Source organism: Artemia franciscana, chromosome 13 (assembly GCF_032884065.1).
Source record: "Artemia franciscana chromosome 13, ASM3288406v1, whole genome shotgun sequence".
Classification (NCBI taxonomy): Eukaryota; Metazoa; Arthropoda; class Branchiopoda; order Anostraca; family Artemiidae; genus Artemia; species Artemia franciscana.
In genome coordinates, this window is record NC_088875.1 from 35,464,620 (window position 1) to 35,482,911 (window position 18,292).

The 18,292-nt window shown below is 34.9% G+C and overlaps 1 protein-coding gene across 4 annotated transcripts in view; it reads left to right on the forward strand.

Annotated features, from left to right (window-relative positions):
* Positions 1 to 18,292, forward strand: part of LOC136034861 (calpain-A-like) — an 80,957-nt gene that overhangs the window by 43,468 nt on the left and 19,197 nt on the right. For 3 of the 4 annotated variants that reach the window (XR_010619258.1, XR_010619257.1, XM_065716333.1), the window contains exon 2: positions 15,082 to 15,364. Coding sequence is in view for 2 of the 4 variants with exons in the window: in XM_065716333.1 (XP_065572405.1) it covers positions 15,082 to 15,364 (283 nt within the window). In the remaining 2 variants the exon portion in view is untranslated. The remainder of the gene's footprint in view (positions 1 to 15,081; positions 15,365 to 18,292) is intronic. The other variant, XM_065716334.1, reaches the window with a different exon arrangement.

The following is an 18,292-nucleotide window of genomic DNA, read 5'->3' on the forward strand; positions in this document are numbered from 1 at the left end:
TGTGGTAGTTGGGGAAAACATTGTTCATAGTGATCATTTTTTGCACTAATATGAACATTTTCTGCATTGAATAGATTCAGATATGAGATTGGAGAGGGATGTGATTCCTTATGCGGTAAATATGCTATTTCCAGTAAAATGAATCCTTCTCCGATCTAACAATTTTTAGACCTCGTTTATTTTTCTTCTTTGATAAGAGTGAGGGTTCTCGCTTCTAATCTGAAGAGGGACTGCTGAGTAATGAGGTGTTTCTTCCCTTTTTTCAAAATTTTCCGATTTGACATAATTTTAATTGCTTGCCAAGGGATCGTACGCATGACCTGATATTTTGTGAAACAGTTTTAGTAATATCCTTCCCAGACCCCTAATCGTGTAGTGTGGAGGAAAAGAAAATTTGCGGTAAACAGTGCAATATATTCTGTAACAAGGGGTAGTGCAGAGCGAAACAACTTCGAAAACCAACTGCCCAAGCCGTTAAAGTTTGACTCTTTCTCATAACTCTACTTTTAAAAACAATAAAAAACTTTAGTGTAAAGAGCAAGGTGCTTAGGAGGGGACAGTCTTTTTGTATAAAAAATAATTTTTGCTCGTTTTAAGTTTTAATGTTTCTCCTTACTTTCAGATAAAAAAGCTAGTATTTCTCATTTAGTTTCGCTTAAGATCAAACAGGAGGGATATATTGGTATTATTGACACTTGTTGTCTCGACAAAGGATGCATAATGAAATATAGGATTCTATGATTAGATTCCGGTTGGATAATGTCCAAAAACACAAAGTTCTATCCCGCTGATAGCACCAGCACTTTCAACATTGATCATGCTCCCTTTAAAACCAAGAACCTTTCTCAGGTTATCGTTGAGATGAACCATTTCATTCTCGATGAGAGACGTAATGTAAACCAAAACATGTTGCATTGAATAGCTAAAGCTGAACTTATCCTTCTTATGAGCATGAGATTTTTCTTATGACATTTTTCTATTGACTGGACGTAATAAATCAGTCATATTGTCATATTCTTGGTATTTTAGAGTGAGATGTGGGTGTATATCTGAGTAAGTGATTTTATCCGTTCTTCTTCCTTACCATACACTGGAATATCGTTCGGTCTAACTTTTATGTCACATATACAATTCTATCTCAGGATATCTTATGTGTTGTTGAGAATACAATCAACAAGAGAACCTTCTAACTTTTCTTCAAATTTGATTGTGGGGAGAGTTTTGTCCAAAAACACTTGTTTTATTGAAATCATCATAGAGGAGGTCAGAGACATTGGTAATGAATGTCACACAGAAACCATTAACTGTTGTGAACGTTTTCAGTGGTAATTCAAGAATCAAAATCAGAGTTGTATCCTAGCAGACGAAAAAGCAACTTCCTCTTCTAGTTTGATTCTTCAATATATTTTCAATCTGATACATTCCAGTGTTCTAAAATTTAGTAATGTATACTCATAAAAACCGCCATGAATCTTTTTATCTTAAATATAACGTAGGCAAAACGTTACAGGTTTAGTGTCTAAGATTTTTGGTACTTTAAAAAATTCAGTGGGCGACAAGTAATTCCCCTTTTCTAACATATTACTTGTTCGATTGATTCGAATTGTACAACTACGATTTGAAATTGTTCTTTTCTCTTGTTTTTCATAGGAATATGGTTTGAGAAAAATGTCAAGTGTATTTTTACCATGATGAACTTTCGGAGGACTATGACTGGAGTGGGGTTGATGAGAGCGTTGGTTATAGATCAACACGATTTTATTTAAATCGTACATAAAAGTAGCAGTATCTTTCAACGTAAAATATCTCGAGATTAAATTTAGAGCAGTTCTTATCAAACTTTCAGCCAAAGCCACCTTTATTGAACTATGCCTATTGTAGAGCATTGTATTATATTTCAATTAAACCTTTTTTACATGTGGATTAGCAAATTCGGTTCCCCGATCTGTTTGAATTTTCCCATAACAATCTTGTTCAGATATTGATTTAAGAGCTTTAGCAGCTTCATCGCCCTTTCTTTCACCGCAAAGAAGGGCCATAATTATAACGACTAAACACACTGATTTCAAGTAACATATACTTTAATGGATTATTGTGACACCTTTGAATCTCGTTTAAAGTCAAAATGTCTGCTTTAATATATTCAATGGGAACAAAACTTTAGTTTTTCGAAAAAACTACCGAGAACTTTTTTATTTCTATTAAGATTGTAGCTCAGCTCACCCCTTAAATACTCAGTATTCAGCCTCTTTTCAATCCCAGTGACTCAAACAAGTGAAGGAGACTTAAATCTCCTTTTCCACCAACAATCGCATAAAGAAGTTTCAAATCTCGAGACATTTTAAACTTAACTGAGGAGTTAAGTATCCACTACCATTTTCAATAGCAATAGGTTATGTGCTTATATTAAGACACCTTCGTTTGATAGCCTTTAAATTATTACCTCCACTTGTTGTGCTAGTATTTTTCCGATAATGATTTGAAAAACCTACTGATTTTTCTCTATATTCTCTTAATCGATTTAACATATGTTCATTCCCAAAAAAAAATTTTGGAAGTCTGATGACTTTAAAAATTTATACTAATAACTATCGAATGATTAAAAGCTTTTATGATGTGTAGTCAAATCTGATACAGAATTGAATTAGATTGCAGTTTTGCCGTGGATTGTAACTTCGTTCTTTTTGTCATCAATTTACTATAGCACTTAATTAACAATTTATTAATAACACTTAATGAGGCCTTAGAAAAACCTTTCTCTTCTTGCCCTGGTGGTTATGCTGACGGTGAAGTTGATTCTTCAGAATTTTGAGTGTGATCAATGATATTTATTTTGAGGGGTCTTTCACGCTAGGGTTTACACCTATTGACACGTTGAAGGGTAGCATGAAGCAGATTAATTTTTCGTCTTCGGTAATTTTCCCATTAGTATTAACTTTATCAAGGTTATCCTCAATCTGCACTCCTTTTGAAAGGGTGACATGTATTGGAGTCAATTTGTATTGTTTACCTATTTTCTTAAGATAACACTGATTACAAGCTCCGTAATTACTGGTATTAAGAATGAAAAGAAGCTAGCACCTGCTTGAACAAGCCGTATTCTTTTAAAATTATTTTACCCATTTTTGCTTCCTAGGACACGTATATTGCATTCGTACACGTGAAAGATATTGTTTTATCCGCTGTTTAACCACTTCTGACAGTTTAACATTGCCTTCAGTTAAATTAAAGCAAAGCTTTGAAAGGATATTAGCAAGTTCATTGTCAATGCCTTGTTTCATTTTTACCTTTCTAAGCCCTGGTTTTGAATTATTTAGTACAAAATATAAAGGTCTATTTTCATGTAATTTCTTCAGTGTCATGATGGCATCTAATGACTCTTTTTCCGTTCACTTGCAGATACGGTAATTTTTGGTCAAAACGATTTGTGATTATATGTAAGTCCTCGAGTGTGCTTTGATTGAGATCCAATAGAATATAGCCGGAGGATTTATTTGTAGCCCTATTGTATTCCAAAAGTTGAAATTTCGATTCAACGGTGTATATCTGTTTTTTAAACGTATGAGAGAAGTTGAATAACAAACAACTTTTAGTGGGTAAGATTTAAAGCAAGTGTCCTCATACATTTGCTCTGACGAAAAACATTGTGGAAAACAACAGTTATGGAAATTTTTTCATGAACCGTGAATAACTGTGACATATCCTGTGATATGTCTTCAATGGACTCAGCTAAATCATCCATTTTCAACCAACAGTTTGGTTCGATAATACTGAACATGTCAAGTTCTAGTCTGAACATTATGTCTGGTGAAAAGTCTTTAGTTTATCGTGAGACTCTTGCAACTCAATGTAGCATTAAAAGATATTTTTCAGTTTTCTATAAAAAATTTAAATTACGTTTTTGAATCTGTTTAAGTGTTGTTTTGCCGGACACTGATGGACCGCAAAAAATGAGCTGAATAGAGTCTTAAATTGATACAATTACTCCTCTTAAAAATACAACTAACCGAGCTTAACCTCAGTCTGTTGAATAAATGCCCAAAAAGAAAAATTTTCATTTTTCTATAATTTTATTCAAGTAAGGTCCATTTTCATGTAATTTCTTCAGTGTCATGATGGCATCTAATGACTCTTGTTCCGTTCACTTACAGATATACGGTAAGTTTTGGCCAAAACGATTTGTGACTATATGTAAGTCCTCGGGTGAGCTTTGATTGAGATCCAAAAGAATATAGCCGGAGGATTTAATTGTAGCCCGATTGTATTCCAAAAGTTTAAATTTCAATTCAACGGTGTATATCTGTTTGTTTAAACATATGAGAGAAGTTGAATCACAAACAACCTTTAGTGGGTAAGATTTAAACCAAGTGTCCTCATACATTTGCTCTGGTGAAAGACATTGTGGAAAACAACAGTTATGAAAATTTTTTCATGAACCGTGAATAACTCTGACATATTCTGTGATATTTCTTCAATGGAATCAGCTAAATCATCAATTTTCAACAAAGACTTTGGTTCGATAATACTGAAGATGTCAAGTTCTAGTCTGAACATTATGTCTGGTGCAAAAGTCTTTATTTTATCGTGAGACTCTTGCAACTCAATGTAGCATTAAAAGATATTTTTCAGTTTTCTATAAGAATTTAGTTACGTTTTTGAATCTTTTTAAGTGTTGTTTTGCCGGACATTGATGGACCGAAAAAAAATGAGCTGAATAGAGTCTTAAATTGATACAATTACTCCTCTTAAAAATACAACTAACCGAGCTTAACCTCAGTCTGTTGGATAAATACCCAAGAAGAAAAATTTTCATTCTTCTATAATATAGATCGATGCACTACAAAACTCTCAAATTTATATATTTACATATATAATCTATATAAACATGTATACATATTTAATTCCATACATATATATTAGCATATTTATATATTTACATAAACACGGAAATTTGGACACTTAAAACAGAATTTGAACGTCAAACATATTTACACGGCCAGTGAAAATTAACAACATAGAAATTAATAGGCACTTAAAATACATCTGAAAGGCATTGTGCCACCATCTGGAAGTCATGGTGGCCAGAATACATGGTCCCACTGTGGCATTCAAGGTGTGAGTGGCCGGTAGACCGGGTCAGCTGGCTATTGTAAATCCCTTTACCAAATCATGAGATTCCACTGATATTTCACCATAAACTTCGAAAAACAGTCCTAGCGCTCCATTATCCTCAACAGTGGTAATGTTGGGGAAACTTGGATCACGAAGGTTGTTCAACGCATGAAAAATAGTAGTGAAACATTCCCCAGAGATAAAAAGAGTTCATATCCAGAAAAACTACTATTGAAATTTTACCGATGCTCTTTCCAGTCAGATCAGTTTCCAGGATACGATCTCCACGTAAAAAATCCTCTCGCACGCATTTCTTTAAAAATAGATGCTGATCCACGTCCGTGATCAACCTTATTTTTTCTTTGCTGATTTTAATAACTAAATCCATCACCAGATCAAGAGTTGAAAAATAATACTCGAAATCCCACCCATATTCCCTATAGATTTTATCCATCTTCTTGCAGACACGCCAATACATCACTTGCCGAGTACAATTTACAATATCCTTTCTATTTTTACAACCTCACTAGAACTAAACTTTTTAAGAAAATTTATAGTCGGCAGTGGTGCATTGACGCCCGTGAACTGAATCATAAGGTGCTTTGATGGGTGGTAATTTTTCCTCACGTAGCCTTGAGGCACAGTTCCAGTACTCATAGGGGTATCCAGTACTACACATTCTAAAAATCACGCATTTCATCATTTAAAAGTGATGTTTAAGGTGGGGGAAACTATTAAACTTATCACTTTTCATACTTAAATTAAATGAATTTCAGATTTTGGGAAAAATTTAAGAATCTAAAATACAAATTTTTGTTCAAGTATATATTACCATTTTTGATTTTCTTCCATTCAAATTTGAAGAGCAGCAATTTCTCAAACGATTTAAGTGTAATGTTATATGAAAAAGATCCATCTATTCATATCCCATCTACAACTTCACCTTTCTGAGACTGGTACAACTTCACTGATATCCAGAACGCCTACAGTACCTTAAAAAATGGTTTAATTTTGTTTTTTGGTTAGGAATCTTGAAGGAAATATTGGACAGTAGTTGTCCAATATTTAAGCCCTCACTGAATTCCTGACTAATGTGGAAGATAGGAAAGAAATGTCCCATTGAATAGGGCTCTTTGGTAGGGTCATAAAGAAGCCATACCAGTGTTTTGCGGATTTAATGGACGGATCCCTCACTGAATATTTACCATCTATTTATCTTTACGTTCACCCTTTTTATATTTTGTATAGTACTGTAACTCTCAAACACCTATTTTTAAACAATCCTTAGCCTTCTTAAAAATATCTATCCCCTTAAGTGTTGTAAAATATTGCCCATTAAAACAGTTAAAATCCACTACGAAACTCTGCCCTCTCACCCCCCTCCCATTAAATGCCAAATCATCTAAATATGTCTTACTGGCATCACTGAAAAGGGGTGTTTGTTCAGTTACGAGAATAGTATGTTTGAAACACTCTAAGTCCCTATCAAAACGAAAGTGTTCTACATCCTTGAAACAGTTCAAATATATAACTAAAATTTTAAATAAAAATTTTATAAAATTACACTTCCCACTGCAGCATTAAAAAAAATTCTTTTTAAATTTTATTACATTTAAATCTAACCTTTCTATAAACAAAACTACTTAAACACTCCCCATCTCACTGTAATTTTCTACCCTATTTAAATACTTGGCATTTATTTGGAATAACACCCTAAGAATTTAAAGTCCGAATGAGGTGTCTGTATTTCCTTTTGTAGGTAATGCAAGTACAAATCACTCTATTTTCCATTAGAAAATATTTGTGGACAATGGATTGTTTTATATTGTCCCACCCTCCCTCCTCCCGAGTTTATTTTTCAAAAAAGGGCCCAAATCTTGCCAATTTAGGTATGGATAATGCCTACTGGATCCATATTAATATTGCTACTTGTAAGGGTATTGAAGGGGTCTCCAAACTCAATCCCACAAGCATAAACATTATCCAAGGCAGAATCAGCTGAATATAAATCAGGTAAAACAGGGGGCGTGAACCTACTCCATTTTGTCCAGCTTCCCCTTCATAAATTTCAATTTGTACGATGGGAACCTTTTCGGTCTTAGTGGTGGGTAATTGGCTTTTCTATTATTCAAATCTTTTTTAGGCCGAGATTCCTCACAAAGGCATCTAAATCAAAATTGTGGGAAAGCTCCTCCAATAGGGTTAAACCCGTACTAAAATCCCCCTCATATTCACTTTCATCTGTGTTCATTTCCATCCAAATTAACGATTCCATATCCTTATAGAGTTTTCAGCCCCTAGTGATGATGATAGGATCATCATCAGATGGCACTGGCCACAGATGGCCAAAAATATGCACTTATTATCCGTTTGAAACACTTTAGATATCACCCTGAAAAAAATAATTTATATTAGGCTGAAATAAAACATATTATTGGCCTACAATTTATTGAGGGGGTAAAGTACTCGTTCGGGCGTGGAAACCCTCTACTACCTTCTGAAGGTGTAGGAATTAGAAGTTATTGCATACATGGGGCGAAGTAGCCATTCAGACATGGTGAGGGGTACTTTGAAAGTTTAAATTGTAGGGACTACAAAGTATCACATATATGTGGGTCCCTTACGCTTCAGTTATGGCACAATTTTCTCTTAAAATTATGATTTTTACAAATAATGTTATGGAGGGGATGATGCTTTCAATTTTTAGGGCTTGCTCCACTCTTTTCCTGAAGAAGTTATTCTGCAGCTGATCGATCCATGCTGGATAATCTTAATTGGGTATCTGGGAAAAGAATGAAATTTATTATTCCTTTGAAACACTTATAATTTTCAGCCATAAGAAATAATATATTATTAAGCACAAGCTTCTAGCCACTTGAGTTGATATGGATTTGTCCATTTTAAAACAAACAATGTGATATTCTTATTTGGATGAAAAAAAAAAACTATTGGGCAATGCCCCCAAATTCCCCTTTCGAAGAAGGTTCCCTCAAGAGTAAAAACCTCTAAAACATTTTTCATAGTTATGCTTTCTTGAAAAATGACATGGGGTGAAATTTCAAGTTAACCCCAGAAAACACGATTGTTTAACAAGAATAGCTGTGGGTGAACCTAAAAACATCTTATTTTCACAACCTAGAGCTAATCTTCAAAAGAAAGTATTATTTTAGCAGTGATGAGAATGGGCAATATTATCCCCTCTTCCACTAGCATCAAACATAACTTCCCAAAACTTCCTAGTTATTCCCCCCTTTGTTAGCCTCTAAGAGAATGGTATTACCATGCTAAAGAAATATTAAGTTTTTACTTTTAATGAATATGCTTTTAGAAGAATATCCAGGATTTTTCAAATAATATACGCTTACGAAAGAGCTGGCAATATCAATGTTGCCTTGCCATGGTGTAACAAGTCTTGAAGCCCCCACAACCTTACCACCAGGCACGAATAATGAAGGGCACATTGTCGCCGCTTTGCATGGCTGCCTCTGAAGCCCCCTTGACTTCACCGCTTTGCATGGTTGATGAAGGGACCGGATCTTTGGCGCTAGCCATAATCCGTGCCCTCTTTCTGGGAGGAAGTTCTTGATCAGAGTTTTTCTGAAATAGAAATATTATCTTCATTCTCAAGATAGCTTGAGCTTTAAAACCTTAGTTTCTTGTTAAATTTAACTCGAATAAATCATTTCCTTTGTTCTCATGCCCTCCTGACTGTTTCCTTTTCCTCTTTTTCTGTATCATTTTTCAGTATTTAAGCTCGGAAGTGCTTCTTGCGAAACAGAGAGTGAAAGCATTGACTTGACATGATACATTTTTTTGAACAGACCCTAAAAACAGTGTTATTATGATTGCATAGAATTGCATCTTTTCTGTAATTAAGTTTAAAAAAACTTTTCTCAAAGAAAATTTAAAAATTCCATTAAACTAAACATGAGCAAAAATAGAATCAAATAATGTAGCTAAATGAAGGCGGCTGAAACTATGAAATTGGCAAGGAATTCCCCCAAATAAGGAAATATGTTGATGTTTTGTCGATCCTTGAAGTATGTCATAGGAATAATAAAAGTGACCCCGTTGAAATCCTAACCTAATATTCAGATGAATCCAAGAATCTAAATATGACAGTAAATCCCACTAAATCACAGATAATGACGATCAACTTCTTGAAATCTAGTCCTGCTTTTTGCGATCCGATCCCAAGTGAAATGCTAGTGAAACATATTAATCTTCTTGGTGTCACAATTTCTAATGATCTTAAGTGGGACACAAATGTTTCCAACATTGTTAAACAAGCAAATGTTTCACTATCCATTTTTAAGCTATTAAACAAATTTAATTGTCCTAAGATACATTCCCTCCGTGTTCACTTATCCTTTATCTGGCCGTTATTGGAATATGCATGTCCGGTCTGGCATTCGCAACATTCAAATGAACTTAGTGACAAAATCGAGTCGGTCCAAAAACGTTCGCTTAGGATCATTTACAAAGAAGGCATAATTCCATACTCCTTCCTCCTTAAAGCTGCACGCATTACCACCTTAAAAGAAAGGAGGGAAAAAATTTGCCTGCTTTTCGCTAAATCAGTCATTTCCAATCCCCGTGCTGAGGACTTACTCCCTGATTTTCACAATCCCATTAGACTCCGACTCCCCCGGTCAGCCTCCTTAGCAATCCCAACTTACTCTCCGATCCATGCTGTTACAGAAAGGTTTCGCAAAAGTTTTATGCCCTTTATTCTGGAACACCTTAAAAATAATTCGTGATTATGTAATTGCCAAATCCCCTTTTCCTCTATTGCCGTTTTTATACTTTTCTTATTTACTGCAATGTTTTTGTAATTTAATTTTTAAGTTTACTGATTTGCCCTTTATCTTTGATGATTTTGCATTTTTAATTCCTTTTAATTTTAAGTGTCTGACATAATTTATTGTTTTGAATTTTTTTTTTATTAGCTTTTACTTGACATATAAAGCGAATTCGGCTCTATAGAGCTTGTGATAGTCTTTTGCAAATAAATATTATCTTATCTTATCTTAAACCTCAAAATTGAATATTTTGAGAGAAAACTTATGATTAATGAGTACCATCAATCGTAAATATTTTTAGTCCCTGGTGAAATTTCTGTTTTTAATTCTTTCCATACTAAGCAATACTAAGGGAGAAGCATTCTATTCTTCAAACTTTTTTGCATATGACCTATAAAAGTTATATACAACACCATTTAAACGGGATAAGCAAAATATTCTGAAATTGATGAATAATATGAATTTACTAAGCTACGTGTAACCAAAAATGAGTGTATAGCCCCTATGTAAGAGAGGAGAAGCCTTACACAATAATTCATTATTATATTGAAAAAGAAGCTTGTTTCTTTATTTGTTTTTACTATAAGGAAATAATATTATCCGCGCCCCAAATTTATTGCGTAACCATAAGCCGCTTTTACGTAAATATTGGACGTGAAGAATCATTTTGTTTAGGCAGACAAATTAACGTACAATGCAGATGTTCTAAAAGCAACCCTTTTGACAATTAACTAACGTATCATAGCTGATGTTTACCATTTAAAATGGAGCTATCAAAATTTTGAATATAAAAATCGACCACCCCTTCTCAAAAATCAAAGATTTGTTGTAGATATAAGTCAATCAATTTGAATGCAAAGATATTTCTAAATTGCAAATTGCTTGTCCAGGTTAGGTGCTAATAGAGGATTTTATTTACGAGACAAATGGATGACCCCCCTACAAAATTGAGTAACTGTGGCTGATCGATATAATTAAAGACTTTAACCCCAGTATATTCTTAGTTCATGTTTATAAGGCTGTTGGAATAAGCTTCTAGGCGTTTTAATCGGGGGACAATAATTTTACAGTAAAGCATATTTAATGCGAAAAAATAAAATTAATATATGACCCGAGAGAGCCGTGCAATGATAGTGGAACAGGGTTTTAATTGCTATTCCATATAGAGAATCACACTAGCTCCTATTTGAGCATAATCTCGCCCCCTTTTCTGTGGAAGGAGGGGGTATCCTTAATACATATAGAGGCCTACCTGTTTGTGTCTTTTGGCAATATACATTTTAGAAAAGTGAGTTGTACTGTTCATTTCAAAAGTAAAAGTTATAAAGTTTCCCCTCCGACATTAGATTTTAGGCCCCCGAGGACAAAGAAAATTATCCGGTCCTGCTATGCGAGTAAATAAAGTCTTATGAAAATCCAGTCTAGACTATATATTAGTTCGCCTTTGGTCTTTTTCTAAATCAATACCTAACAGGAAATTTCTTTGTCTGCAAGCAACAAAGGAAACAAAAAGTCTGTGCGTAAAACAGACAAAAATATGTATAATATTTCAGTATGACCAATTTAGACTGTGTCCCTACTCAGAAACCCTGAGGCTTTTTCACTACATCCTTAGGTTCTTTAGACTTTTAACAATCAAAACGACTATTACTTAATTCTTACGATTACATTTTGATGGGTGGGGTCCTGAGGCTTTTCTCCTATATACTTAGGTTTTTAAACAATCAAATAAAATACATTCCCAATTATGTAACAAACATTTGCATCTTGAAGAAAATTAATAGCACCTGCGTCTTGAGGAAATTGCTGTTAAACTCGAAAAAAGACTAGCGGCTATGGGTATTGTTAAACCCATCTTGGCCCCACTACTTGGACATTGGCTGATTCAGAATAGTGTAATCCAAAGGACTGATTGTTGAAGTTGCACATCTTGTTTAGCTTTTGGATGAATTTCGTGTTTTAACTTCTAGGTTTTTCTTTTGTAGCTCACATTGTTTTCAAATTTTCAGCGTTTGATTAATTGCTTCCGCTAAAATATGCCTTGTTTATTCTATTAAAATTTGTGCATTTTATGCATTTCCTATTTGACTTCACTCACCTAGAGTCTCCTTTCTTAGACTTTTTTTTAGCATTGCCAAAGAAGGTACATTTAGCCTTAAATCTTTTATTTACAACCCCCTTCCTCCAACAAATGCTTATATATATACCTTACGAGGATTGATTTCACAAGTTTGAAATCGCAAAATTAGGCCAAATGGCTTGGTGAGAATACTGACAGGAAGGAAAGGAGGGCAAGACCCAGTTAAAGTGCAAAAAAAGCAAGGGGAATCTAAAATATCCCAGTTAAATAACCATCAATGTATATGCAAATGTAGTAATAATATATGTATTCGCATGAATGATATTTTTCCAAAGTTAAGGCTCAGATTGAATTTTCCCGAAGTCATGGTCAGTTTAGATAGTTTTTTCTCACTTTATAAAGGTGCTAGTGAGCCTGTTGATTTGCCCGGGACAAGTTATTTTGTGTATGTGACAACTCATACCTTGGTTTTTATGTGACATGTCTAAACCCTTGTTCTTCGATGAGTCGCCTGTTTAGGAGGATGTGTTACTTACAAGTTTCAAGTTTTAAAAGTAGTATCAAGGAACAACATTAAAACTCGAGACAAACAGAAATTATCCCGTACATTAGGTGGGTTGCCCCTTCTTCAATACCTAACTTTTTACGCTGAAGTTTTTAAGTAATTGAGTCGCTAAAGAGAAAGTGAAACAAGTGAAAAGAATTTTATATAGGAATTCTAGTAAATTTAAATTACTCCCCTCTAAATTTCCCTCTTTAAACTCCTCCCCAGAGACTTTCGTCCCACAAAAAATTCTTCCCGTGGAAAATCTCTCCGCAGAAATCCCCCCCATGCTGAAAAAATGTCTGTATGCTTCCAAATAATATTGGCTATATAATATTGGCTGTATATGTAAACAATGGGTAAATTGTATATCTCACAACACTTTCTCCGGGGGCTATATGGGGTCTTGAAATCTCCAGAGGTGTAATTATTGAACCTTTTGACCATATTGAAATGTATGGCTGCCTGAAAATTTTGATATGACGACTTCGGGGGAAAATGGGCATGGGAATGGGCTTTTAATGCTTTTGATCACTTAAAAAGGGCACTAGAGCTTTATATTTTGATTTGAATGAGCCCTCTCCCGATCTCTTAGGACTATTGGTACGATACGATCAACCCTGGGAAAAAACAACAACAGATAAACATGCATCCAAAATCTTTCTCCTGACAAAAAAGATGAAATTCTATATTTTTTCAAATGGGAGGTTGTAACCTCTATAGCAGGGTTCTCTGATACGCTGATTTAGACGGTGTGATTTTCATTAGGATTCCTTGACTTTTTGGCGGTATTTCCCCCATTTTTTTGAAAATCAGACAAATTTTCTCAGGCTCGTAGCTATTGGTGGGTAACATTAAACTTCATGAATTTAATATATTTGGCAATCATCCTAAAAAGCAAATTCTTTTGATGCATCCGTTCCTGTCGAAAATTCTGTCTTTAGAGTTTCGGTTATTATTGGCCCAGGTCGTTCCTAACTACAGTTACTTCGACCTGTTTCATCTAAAGTCATGCTCTACAAATGGCCAGACAGGTGCTATACTTCGATCAAACAATCTAAATTACGATTTCCAAATTGGTTACTGAGATACGTCGGTAATTTACATAATAGGCTATAAAAGTAAGATACTGAAATAGGGCTGTCAAAAAAAAGAGATGATTCATTAGAAAGAAATCATCTTTTTATTCTTCTCAAGCCCAAGTTTCCAGTTTATCCTCGAGGGAAACTAGTTTTAACACGTGTACCTGCGCTTCCGTAGACCCATTTCAAGAAGTTGCATTTCATCTCGCCTGCTTCTATAGTGTTTAATTACCTACTTTTAACACCTCTTCATTGTAGATTTTCGCTATTGTAAACCCCAGCAATTGTCGTTGACGAATTACCTGTCATTTTCCAGTTGCCAACGAGAAGGTTACATTAACAAAATGCACCCAATCAATCTTTCAAATGTCTATTCATAATGTTACATCTTTATTTTTCTTCATTATTCATCTGCTAGTGTCATTCAACAGATAGCTGTCATTCAGTTGTGTATAAATGTAACAATAACTGGTCTTTAAAAAGACGCATACGTTATGTTATGCACGCGTCATAAGATCCGTCACAGTTGTAATTCCATGTTTATATGGGGAAGGGGTCTATTGAAACGGGGAAGGGGTCTACTTGTCTATTTAACGGACCACACCACAGAAGTGAAGTTAGGTTAATCCTAATGAAATATACCAAACATAATGGTAATAATATTTTAGAAACAAAATCATGGAAACTACGACACAGAATTATAGACAGTAGACTGCACAGAACGCATTATATTTAACACCTAGCTTAACCTAACCTAACTTAATCTAACCCATAACCCCCTCTAAATATTCAATATTTAGTAAAGATATACCTGTATCATAGTTTTTTCACTCCAAATAACCCAAATCCTAACCACTTCAGGAAAGGCAACAGGTTTTTCATACATCTTAGACAGCGTAATTTTTGAGTGTATTCCGTTTAATAGACAAGTACCTTTAAAAGTTTAAAGCATCGTCGTAGTTAAGTCCATCTGTCTGTGAGGTAAGAGATTACCAAGTGTTAGATATGTATTTATAATGTAATAACTATTTGTTATAAACGCTGTTGTAGCCATTATTCCATACTTTTTCTGATTTTTTTTTTTTTTTTTTGTATCACTCCGGAGGATTCAACCGTGCAGAAAAATCATACAATATTTATAAAACAAGCAGTTTCTCGAACCTGTTTCCCATTTGATCAACTTGTGATTCATCGAGTGGTAAAACAAGTCAGGTAGGCTTAGGCTAAAGGCCCTTCGGGCAAGGAGAAACCCTGAAATCTCAGAACTCTTACGATTCTCCAATAGTTTATTTTGTTTTCTATGTAATTTGCCTATTTATTAGATTTTCTTGTTATGCCCATTACCCGGCCGATGTCCCTAAGTAAATTCTAGTGTTTATTACCGGAATTACTTCTTAAATCATTTTGGTTGTCAATAGGTAAATTTTGAAAAGATTAACTAAATTTTTTCATTAACTTCAGGTACCAAGTTATAATGAAACCACTTAAGCCGAGGCTAAGGATCTCTCATGGATTTTTGATAGTAGTATCAATTTGGCTCACATCCACAGTAGCAGCACTGCCCTACGCTGTTTATGGAAACGTTATTGAAACGTTCACCTACCGACATCTCCAGCGTTGTCGAATTCAGTTTCCTGAGCCAGCTACAGAATATGCAAAATGGCTCACTATTATTACTTTGTTGACTCAATATGTAGTTCCTATTTCGGTGAGTGGAGTTGCCTATGCTTCGATCTGCAGTAAGGTAAGATTTTTCTCTAGTCCAGTAAGGACTTTTTAGTTGCAGCCAATCTTGCGTAAGTTTATCGGAAGCTACCACAAGAAGGCCTTTGAGCCAGCTTATCCCTTGAAAATTCAGTTTCTTTTTAATTTTCTCCGTAACTTCCTTATTGTTGGTGTAATTATTCTGTTTTGATGGTTTATTTTGTCTCCTTACATTACCATAAAAAAGTCTGGGCCTCAGAAAATATCCACGTTTGTTTGTGTGCATTTAATGCGGTAACTACGTCAGATTCTAAAAGCAAACACATAGTGTCCAGCACATGTGGTTAAAATGCTTGTGGATTACGGACAAAAAGAACACGGATCCATTGAAAGACTGATTTAGCTGTTAAATTTTATCAAATAATCTATAACAAAAGTCATCCTGAGAATAAAACATCTATTTTAATTCAGAAGGCTTGGGAGGAGATCTTGAGAGAGACAAATTTGCCAGGTAAGGATGTGGTGAACACTACAGTGGACTGTTTTAACTGCAAGCTGTCCACGAAAGTATGACCAAAACTCACAATTAACTGAAAGGCAAGTTTGTCTTTTAACCTTGATATGTTTTTATATAAGTTAAAAAGTAAATATTAGAAATTTCTAACTTACTCTTCTTCGTACCATAAGCTTTCTTCTTCTTCGTACCATAAAAAGGATACCGAGTGCATGAATAAATGGAATCGTCGGCATTTTTCAAATTAAATTTCTTTTATTTTTCTAAATTTTTTGATGTGAACAGGTTGTGCAGTTTCGCTGCTGCAGTGATACAGTGTAGAATATGCACGGTATTGCGTTTTCTGCAACACACCTGCCTGTGTGAACGGTAGGTTACATGGAAATGTCTTGTATAATACTTGCCAGAGTTGGGATGACAATGGGAATTATTTTTGAAAAACTTGGTTCTTTTTAGCTTTATCGAGGTTTTTATGCATAGACTACGTAAAAAAGTGGCGATTAGTTGCCATGTGAAACAGCCTCCCATCATAGGCAGCGCAATAGCGCTGCCTATGTAAAGAGCAAAGTGGGTTCAATTTATTATTCATATATTTTTTTTTCTTCTTTTTTCACCAAAGCGCTGTGTATGGAAGAAGTTATCGTGTTATAGAAGGGACTAGTTCGATTGGAAATTGAAAATTCCAGTTCCCTCTTTAACCCAACAAATATCTGATGAGGATAAGCTGGGTATAAAAGGTTAGAACTGTTCTGATCCTGTGAGATTGTTTGGTATCTCCATTCCATCATAAGTTTCTTTTTCTGTCCCTATTCCTGACACGAAAATCCTGCTTGTGTGGCCACATAGTCGCAACAGCATGGACCTTTCACAAGTCTTCCTTACCCCAACCATAACGGCTATCGGTGCTGCAGGGTCATCTTGAGAAGTGGCACCCATCGATGAAATCATAGCCCAGTAAACAACACAAGATATAATTTTTCTGGCTTTGCGCTTTTTTGATGGGTTTGCTTCCTTGTAGTAGCCTAATATTCGTAGGCAATTTATAAGCAATCTATGGAGACATCAGATTGGTTGTAAGAGATGAATAGTCTCGTTTCAATGAGGAGAGAGGGAAAGTCGACCAAATTTTCAATCTCAGATTAATTATTGAGAAGTGTCTGAGCCATCAAACCCCTTTAGACCATAGTTTTATAGATTATGAGCATGAATTTGATTTAGATGGTAAAGAAGCTTTAGGTTCTATCCTTGTATGGTATACCAGATAAATACAATAAAGGAATTAAAGCAATATGCGAGAATAATATTGCTATGGTTAACTTAGGAAGTGAAGTTAGTACCTGGTTTTCTATTAAGTCATTGGGAGAACCCGGAATCAATTGACGAATTAAAACTCCACAAGAATTAGATTATGCTGATGATTGAAGCATCCTAGATGAAAATGTTAGCATAATGAAGGAATGTTAGACGTTTTGTGACAAGTGGACAGTTTCACTTCCCTACGTACTCTTATTAGCCAGGGCCAAGGGTGTTTTTTCATATTAAAAAAAAATTTAATAACAAGAAGGCAAGTCTAAAAACCATTGAAATGCTGGAAGCTACAGTCTTGACAGCCGTCAAGTATGGTTCTCAAGCATGAGTGCTCCGGAAAACAGAGGAGGATTTGCTAGATATTTTCTAGAGAAATTCCATACGGATTGTTTTGGGTACCAGACTAACTGGCCGTATCTCAAACAGTAGACTGTACAAATAATGTTGTTCAATCCGACGTTCTAGGACTATAATGAGAACAAGATTGAAGTGGCTAGAACACATCCAGTGGATGAAGTATGACTGATTGTCAAAGATTGTCCTTGTCGGCCAACTGTCTCGAGCCAAATCAAAGCAGTTCGTCTCCGAATGGGTTGGGAGGATGTCGCAAGGAAAGATTTAAAGGAAATGAAAACTTTTTAGGAGGATGTAAAGAAGCAGGCTTTGAATAGATTTACATTGACTAGGAGTGTGCACAAGTCTATTCACCTCAGGTGGTTCAGTACTGTAGTGATTATAGTAGTTTTAAGTTGAAGCTTTCGAGGAACGATTAGATAGATTATCAATCGACCAAATGGCAGTATGTGCACCTTAAAAGACTACTACTACAACTACTACTATTATTATTATTACTACTACTGCTGCTACTACTGCTGTTGCTTCTATTACTACTGCTTCGATTGCGACTACTACTAAAGCTGATGATACTGAGGTAAAACATTCAAGAAATTTTGAGAGGAAAGCTGGAAGAAAGCAAAGCGCACTATGTGCATACAGATTGTCAAATAGCATATTAGCAATGTCTTAGCAATGGGCTAGATTATCAAGCTTAAACGTCCAGATTATGATGAGGGGGATTTTCAACTTCTAAAAAGGCAATATGCGTATACTTCTTCTGCTACTATTGAGATTTCTACTACTAATACA